This window comes from Ambystoma mexicanum, chromosome 8, assembly GCF_040938575.1.
Source record: "Ambystoma mexicanum isolate Mex_15411 chromosome 8, UKY_AmexF1_1, whole genome shotgun sequence".
Classification (NCBI taxonomy): Eukaryota; Metazoa; Chordata; class Amphibia; order Caudata; family Ambystomatidae; genus Ambystoma; species Ambystoma mexicanum.
In genome coordinates this window covers 1133873412-1133882089 of record NC_090929.1, presented here as the reverse complement: position 1 = coordinate 1133882089, position 8678 = coordinate 1133873412, and the positions used below count along the sequence as shown (strand labels likewise).

At 47.1% G+C, this 8678-nt stretch overlaps 1 protein-coding gene across 2 annotated transcripts in view; it reads left to right on the top strand.

Annotated features, from left to right (window-relative positions):
* The first annotated feature begins 1041 nt into the window (after positions 1 to 1041).
* ZNF488 (zinc finger protein 488) overlaps positions 1042 to 8678 on the top strand; it is a 96615-nt gene continuing 88978 nt past the window's right edge. Inside the window, exon 1 of one of the 2 annotated variants that reach the window (XM_069611188.1) lies at positions 1042 to 2034. In XM_069611188.1, coding sequence (XP_069467289.1) covers positions 1867 to 2034 — 168 coding nt within the window. In that variant the 5' untranslated portion in view covers positions 1042 to 1866. Of the gene's footprint in view, positions 2035 to 2102; positions 2155 to 8678 lie in introns of those variants that run through there. The other variant, XM_069611190.1, reaches the window with a different exon arrangement.

The window sequence follows — 8678 nt, the reverse complement described above, 5'->3', positions numbered from 1 at the left end:
GGCGCCGTAAAAGGTGGCGGCGCTGTTAACCCCTTACCGCCTAATTACGAGGTCCCTTTGTGGGTCCCCACGTTAACGGCAGGTTTTACCAGCCCTTAAGGAAGGAACCTGCAAAGGGACTTTCGAGGTAATTACGGTGCCGCAATTTGCGGTACCGTAGTTACCGCCTTCCCCATTCCCATTGAGCCCTATGGGGGCAAAAATGGGAATGAGGAAGGGCCAATGGTGAATGGGGAATTACCGCTCTGCCAACCTTGGAATGGGGCGGTAATTCCGCCATTCACCATGGTAAATTACCGGCGTCAACCATGGCGCTAATAGCGCCATGGTTACCGCCTGGGTCGTATGTTTCTGGGGTGTTTTTTAGTCAATTAGACATTAATAAGCCTGGTGTTTTACATGTCCCTGTATCTAAGGTGAAACTGCATTGTGCATCTTTCCTTTGGCAGAGCGCCCCAGAGATCGGTCACCATGTTGGAGAAAGCCAATCCTCTGTGCTTGTCTCTGGCGTAGCAAATGGCGTCCAATAGTAAATCATCGTTGGATCTTAGTGTCCTTCTTTGGTGAACTTTCCTTGGGTGACGTCGGTTCCAGGGACTTGAAGGGGTCGGTTGGTGGGGCAGAATGCTTTGAAGTGGGTTTTTGGTTTGGTGCGTGGCCAGTGGAGAGCTCTTAGGGCTGGTCTTCTGTGTCTGAGTAGTAGTCTTGTTGCAGTGCTCCGGGTGCTTTGAAGTTTCTTCGTGAGGTAATCCGGCACTCTGTGATAAATGCCGCAGGTTTACTCGGTTCACGCGGTAGGCACTGACCCCCATGAGCGGGAACGTGCTGTGCAAGAAGCGCCTCGCCTGGTCAGTGCGTTCCCGGCGCCCTGGCCTCTTTCCTTCACTCCCGCGCTCCCCGTGCACATGCAGACTTGGCACTCGCTTCCCCTTTGTCCCACGTTTCGCTAGCTCCCAGTTCTCGCTAGGTAATGTGTGTGCGTTCGCCAACCCCCTCCCCCCCCCGCATCTAGACTCGCGCGTGTCCCTCTCCGGGAACACATCATGTTTGGCTCTTCCCTCCATGGCTGATCTCCCGTCCCCTCATCCTTTCCCCACCTTCTTCGCCTGTTCTTGACATTCCATTGTTCGCATATCGTGCCCCCCCTCTCTCTTCTTTCCTCGATTCTGTCTCTTTTTCTCTCTCCATCCCTCTGATTACCCCCATCCTCGCCCCCCTCCCCACTCTTTACTTCTGGTCTCTCGCTCGCCTTCCGCTTTCCCACTCCCACTTCTCTCGGCGCCTTGTCTCTCTACCTTTCCTTTCCCCACTCTCGCTTCCCCACTCCCCCGTTCTACCTCTTCCTGGCCTCTCCTCTCTCCCCTCCTCACTTCTCTTTCTCTCTTTCTCTTTTGTGTCCCCCACCTCTCCCTTTCCTTTACCTCTTCTTTCTCCCATCCTCTCCCTTTCGTGCAGGTTCTCTCTCTCAACGCTGTTTCTCAAATCCTTGTTCTCTCCCCCTTCCGCCCCCCTGCCCCCTTCATACAACCCCGCTACACAGGCTCTCGCATCCCCCATCCTCCTTGACTATTCTACACATGTCCCTCATCCTTGATTTGGGTTTGCAGTGCAGCGATTGCCCAGTCGCCCCCCCCCCTCCCCGCCCCCTCCCTAGTATGAAGCCGAGCCTACTCCCCTCGGCCCCGTCCCCTTTCCTTAACTGGAAAGGGTGCCGCTCTCACCCTGCGCCCCCTTCCACCGCTGCCCTTCTGTAGTCCCTCTCCCCTCTCCCTTTTCCGCACCCCCCTCCCTGTCGCTCCCCATCTCACGCTTAACTTCCTCCGTCCCTCCCTCCCTCGTTCGCCCTCTGACAGCGATGAGCCGCTGATGCCCACGCGCCCGCAGTCCCCGGCCGCAGGAAGCCCAGGCGCAGCAGCTCTGCTAAGCGGATTTACTCGTGTTTTTCCCTGCGATGCTCCGAATCCGCTAAAACTCCGAGATATCCACTCCCATCCCCCTAACCCCCCCCCGGACCCAATAGAGGGGCGGCCTGCGGTAAGTCGCGTGTGTGGAGGGTTGGGGGTTCTTGGAGTGTTTGACAAGAGGTCGTGCTGTCGGGGTGGAAGATGTGTGGGGTCTGCGATGGGCTCTGCTATGTAAAGAGCGTCGGGAAAGGTGATGTGGGTTGTACAGAGATTGGTTGTATTTTTTTATAGCGCCACATTTGTTGTCAATTGCTACTTGTAATCACTTGTTTACAAAAAAATCCCACATAAGATAAGAATGGAGAGCTGAGGAAAAAAGGCAATGGGTGGAGTGGGGATAGTCAGTTTCGACCAGCCCCAAATATACTGGACTAGTAGCTGTCTCTGGGTGGCAGGCTAGAGGGATGCGGAAAGCATGATGGTGACAGTGCAGGTCGACTGGGTTAATGAAGCAAAAGTAAGGCTTGGAAGGTGGGCAAGGACCAGTCAATTAGAATCCATGGGACTCTGGGTAGAGTCCCACCACTTGGCTTTACTCATTCACCACACTGTGGAGTCACTAAATTGTCAAACGTTATTTTGAAAAGTTTTGTCTTCAACATCTTGCTTCACTTGTTCTCTCACGGCTGGATTAAGTGCCAGACTATCGTGCAAGCCAATGTAAAAAGGACGAGAATACCCTTAAAGTCAACAACGTTTCTGAAACGGTGTCTGAGGGTTTCGACACCACGATTTTCTCTTTTTCAATTTTTGATTTTAGTTTCTGCCTGGAGGTGTCTGTGATTTGGTCCAACACAGTCTTAAAAAGGACCGATTTTCCTGGTCCTGTGGGCTTTTGTGCCAGAAGTACCCGCAAATAATTTTAAACTATTGTGTAGGTTATTCTGGGTGTCACGGAAGTCAATGATGTGATTTTAAAATAGGACGGACCTGTTCTTTTTGTCTTCTTTTTTTCTCGTTGAGGCCAATCTAGCCTCTTGGTTTTTGGAGTCTGTCTGGCATTTCCTGCGGAAGGCCAGATTCCACCACTTTCCGGAAGCCTACATCGCCCATAACAAAGGATCGCATCACCTTTATGCATGGACTTGTTTTGCCCAGCATCTAAAGCTGGAAGTGAATGCCATTGGCCATTGCATTGATGTGATGAGTGAAGTCGGCATCAGAAAGGCCTTGCATGACAGTGACTCTCCGGAAAGGGCTAGTTGCATTGCTCGGTGGCAATAGGTCATGTGAATGATGGGTGAGTGTTGATGGATGAATCTCCCAGAATGAGAATCTCTGATTTAGGAGTGTCCTGGCAGAGGAGGCTACCTCACTGATCCAGTGCAAGATTGTGTCCTGGCCTTTCGTGATTCCCTTCCTTCTCGAGCATCAATGAATTTACATGTCATCTGCATACATTTGGAAGCGCAGTTGGTCATTATCCATTCATTGGTCCAGAGGGAGCATGTGGATCTTGAACAAAGAGGGGGAAGCAAAGAGTTTTACAGAACACAGCGGGGCGCTTTTGGGCAGGTGGATTCAGATGAGCCCAGTTTTATTTTTTGACTATGATTTCTGCGGAAGGATCAAATCCTCTCGAGAAGTCCCAGAATCACCCCTCCTTTCTGTTAGTCTTTGCACTACGGTGGAACGGTCCATGTTACCATAGCCTCTGAAATGCCGAGGAGGGTAAGGCCTGCTAGATGTTGGTAGATGGTCTCCACTTACGCTTGCCAGCGTTGATTCTGTTCCTCTCGAATTCCTAGAGCCTGATTGGTGAACATCGAATGGCTTGTGGCGCTCCTCGTGACCTTGGAGTTGGTGTATCACTTCCCTTCACAGTATTGTGCTTAAGCACAGCATATCTGTAATCAGTCTGTCTGTAGCCAGATACTCAGGATCAGCGGTGAGATTTTAGAGATAGCGGTCTAATACCTTATTGTTTCATGTATGAATGCACTATTCCACTAAAGAGGGATGCTTTGACAAAGCTGGTGATGTCTGGGACTAAAGTGGTCAGGAGTGCATTGAAGCAAGCTGCATGGTTCTGCAGGGACTTTCAGGGGCCTTCATTTTGTTTGTTCTTCTATTTCCAATGTGTTAAAAAACAAAAACAATCCAGCGCTGGTGGGTGGTATGGGGACCTAAAAAGTGAGAGTGTTGGGTTGTTGGCTATGTCCTCACGAATTTGTGCTATCTTTAACTCAAAAAGATTGAGCAGATCTTCACACTGCTGTTTGGAATTATTGGGAGTGTTTGTTTTGTTCTCCATGGTTAGTTCTCATACACGCCTTAACCCTTTATTTGCTCGTCCTTTTCGCATAGGCTTGTTTAATGCTCAGCCTCTTCTAATGAGTGGTTGGGCTATTTGTGGATCTGGTTAGAGGCATGTGTCTTTTGCACCTCTTAATCAGTAGAACATCCTCTTTTGTAGAGTTGGCCTGCAGTGTTTAACTGATGCGACTTCTGATTGTCAGCACTGCTTTTCCTACTTGCAGTTTACCATTTTTGTGTTGCCAAAATTCACATTATGTGACATGTTTTAATTTTGCATTGTATTATTTTTCAGATTCATGGTGGAATGAGGTCAAGTGCTTAGGTGACCTTGGAGCGAAATTACACCACTAAGTCGTGAGGTTATGTGCCAGTGGGCAGGTTTAGGTCCATTGTAAAATAGGTGTGAAAATAATTCCTGTTCAAAATCCTTGTGCCATTGTCTGGTGAAATGTGTTAAGGGGATGGGTCTCAGGCTGGTTTAGGAGTTGAAGAGATAGATGCCAAACAATGATGAATAGAAGAAGTGTATGAATTCATAACCACTGTCATTGCTATTTCAGCTTCGATTTCATCTTTTTTTTTTATCCTGTCCTTGTCATTACAGAAGAGTATCAGCCATATCTGCACAGGTTTTGCGCCTGGCACTGATGGGAGAAGTCCAGCATGAATTGCCAGGTCCACAGTAATGTCACTACCACACTAGTAACTACCTCCATTACGTTTCTTCTGGCCAATAAGATAAGCTCCCGTCCTTTCTTTTGATTATATTTTCTTCTGGTTAAAACACTGAACACTATACATTCATCCCACCAATCACTATAGCTATCACTCAACCTAATAGTCAATCTCCCTACGCAATGTGAGTTAAGGCTTTACATTGTTGTCTTCCTGACTTTTCCCACTCTTCCACTTTCCAAGTCTCCTTGACACAATTTCCTTCTCCTGTTTCCCATACACGATGGTCTGGATGCCACTCCAGACAGTGTCACAATTTGCCTATAAGCGGTCAATGCTCAACTCTCCAAGACTACGGTGGAGAAGTGTACAGTATAAAAGACACATAACATAACATCCCTTTGCAGGAGAATACAAGCAACCCCATAAATGTGAAGGAATTGAATTAGATTAGACACATATGGAGGTCTATGTCTTTGGGGAACATTTTGGGATATGTTGGATACATTTTCTTCTTTTTCAATAGTGCTGTAAAAATGGTCAGAAGTTATTTGTTTTAACTACAAGATCAATAAAATAAAAACATAATAAATAAAAAATATATTTTGGAAGGGGGCTGAGAATCTTTTCTGTTGGGCCGCGTTGACATAGGGCTGAGTTGAGTCTGGAGACATTGGGCATCATCACGAGCCTGGCGGTATCACAGATACCGCCAGTGCACATAGCGTTAGTGCTCTTCGGTCCGGCGCTATTAGCACCGGATCACGAGTAGCTGTTGGGCGGTTATTGCCCATTCCCCATTGGTCCATATGACCCATTGGGGTTGGGGGCCCTATTACTGCTGTGGTAATTGCGGCAAAAATGTGTGGTAAGTGGACATTTCTACCTCCAGCTTTTTGCTGGAGGTAAAACTCCAACTTACCGCCCAAGCCATAATAGGGCCAGCCCTTAAATGCAGTGGTAATAACATTACCGCCACATTTAAGGGCTAACGCCCAACTCCTGATGAGGCCTCATGAGTGTGTGGGAGTCTTGCTAGGAAGTTTTGATTAAAGTTGTGTGTGCATCCTGAGCTCATTTGTTTGGGGTTTATTGGAAAGGAGAGTTGGGGATCTTAGGCTTGTGGGTGACAACACGGAGCTGTGCATGTGTTTGTGTTTCTGTGTCTGTGTGTGATTGTTGGGTGGGGTCGCATCAGGATTTATTGGGTGCGTGATTGTGGTATGCACATTGCTTTGTGGGGGAGATGTTGTAGAGCGTGATGTTTGCATGTAGGAACTGTTCATTATTTCAAAGGTGTTTCAAAGGAGGCCAGTGTGGATTGATTAGTTTGAGTGGAGTGTTGGCTTATGGATTGTGCAGGGTTTCAGAGGTAGGAAGAGATGTTATTTTGTGGTGGGCAGTGGCTTTTTTTTATCAGGTCCTAGAATGTGTGAGTGGTGCTGGAAGGATGGATGTGTTCTGGGGACTTTGATGCGAGGGAGGTATGGAAGGGAGCGTTTGTATGCGAGAGTGTTAGGAGTGATTTGGTGTTGGAAGGAGCTTGTGAAAGAGAGCATTGATGAACATGGGCTGTGTGGACGATATTGGATGTGAGATGGTTTCTGAAGGGATGTCATTTGGGGAGGGGCGGTTATTGAAACGATTGTCTGTTGTGTAGTGCTTGGAAGTGGTAGTACTATGTTGTGCTATAGTTTTACTTGTAAAGATTTGCTCAGATTCTCCCTAATTTGAGATCCCATATGTGATGTGCCTCTGAATGCATATCTTACGTTTCACCATGTTAGTCTGTTTGGGGTGACCTCATTGGCTGATCAAGTGACAGCTGTGATTAGGCTGCTTTTTGGCAGTCATTTAGTACATTCCGGTGTCATTTGTCTGAATGCTGTTCTGTGGCAGTCACAGCTACATCTTCATGGTCTTCCATCCATTTGCTGTTATGTGGCAGTAATGTTGGACTATCATGGGTTGATCTGTTACATTCAAGTTGACCTGTCTGCCATGAGCAATCTGAAGGCCACTCTGTTGTTGTCTTTGTGCCCTCTTTCTGGTGCTCTGTCACAGTCTCCATGTTCCCAGAGTTGTCCATTGTCTGCTCTGTGGCTGCCCACCTTTATTTTATTGAAGGGTGTATTTCTGATCTGTTTTCAGTCCTCTGTGGACAGGATCCTTGCAGCTTCCATTTTCTTTCAGCTTTAAAACCAAGCTCTCCTGTGAACTCCTACCTCTTACATCTGCATCTCTCCTCCTTAGGATTTTCTTCTACGTTTGCCACCTGATCACCTCACTGATACCCTTACCTTCATTCTTAATCTATACCCGAATTTTTCTTTCCCCTCTCCTTTCTTCACATCCCTCATGATATCCCCCCTCTGTATCCCTGGAACATTTCTTTCAATTTCTATCCCTCACATAAGTCATTGACCATCTACAATGCATTGCTTGCCTCACAGCACTCTTCCTGGAATCCACACTCTGTGAGCTTAACCACCCGCAATAGGCCTCCCTCAATTTTGCCACCCTTCCATTTCATCCCTCAGACCTTGGGTAGGCCTTCTCTTCTTCATGTTCTCCCCCATAACCTCTTTCATGAACCCCCTAAACACCACACACTCAGGTCTATACCCATTTATAATATGCCTGTTATCTTCTGCCCTTCAGACCCTTCTCTTGAATCGACACATCTTCACTTCTTTTCATCATCTCCCCTTTCTTCTCACCTGCGCCCCCAGTGCTCACCAAAGTTCCCATGTGAGCGTCCTGCTTATCACTATGCCTCTTCTGCTCTGCTCCTGCTGTCATGGCTTTCCCCACTTGAGTCTGGCCTACACTCCTCATGCACACTTTGCTTCTATTTTTTACTAAAGATCTGGACTTAATCAGACCCTCTTTGCTGGTGCCCATCTTTCCCCTCACACTATTTCCTTCAATTCTTTCCTTGTCCTAAATAATGTTTATTATTGACACAGTGGACTGTGACAAGCCTTCTTCAATATAAGTTCATCAAAAGGCAACTGCAGAGTGAATAGTGACCAAGTGGAGGTTCTATGATCTAGGCCACCCGATGATAAAGGCATGCCTGTGACAACATCATATTTTGAAATGCAACATTTTCATTACTCCATTAAATACTGTTCTCATGAGCAGAACTTTCACAACATTCATAATGCATCCATGTATCTATATATTTCCAACATTGTGTCTGCCAGTCAGTTTCCTTCTTTTCATCTGTTCTTCTATTTATTCATCTATCATACCACTGAATCTTCAATCCAATCAACTGCACATTTCTCCATCTGTCTGGCTGTCTTTCCATCTATCACAAGACTGTGGGAGCCCCTCTACTGAGAAGGAATATGGTGAGTAATGCTTATTCTGATGTTGAGAAAGAGGCCCAGACTCCAAAATAATTCACAGATTTGTGCTGATGGCTCCATTGCCAGAGCTAGTATTAGGGGTCGTCAAACCGGATCGGACAATACTCGAAGCACATCAATGTTGGGTGAATGAAATCCCACAAACGTATGGAAATTCCCCCAGAGGTTTGTTTGGGAAATTCAAAGTCACACAATGACAAACAAGAAGGATATATGAAGGATATATGATGCAGAGCAGGCCACTCCCATCTCCCAGGGGGCCATGCAACATGACCCATTGCCGAACGGTGGCATGGTAACTTTGTCTCTATTTGTTTGAAAGTATCAAACAATCTTGGGATGTTGTGAGCTTGGGAGGGGAGCAGTAGGGTGAAAGTGGGGCTGGTGGACTCATTTCCACCTA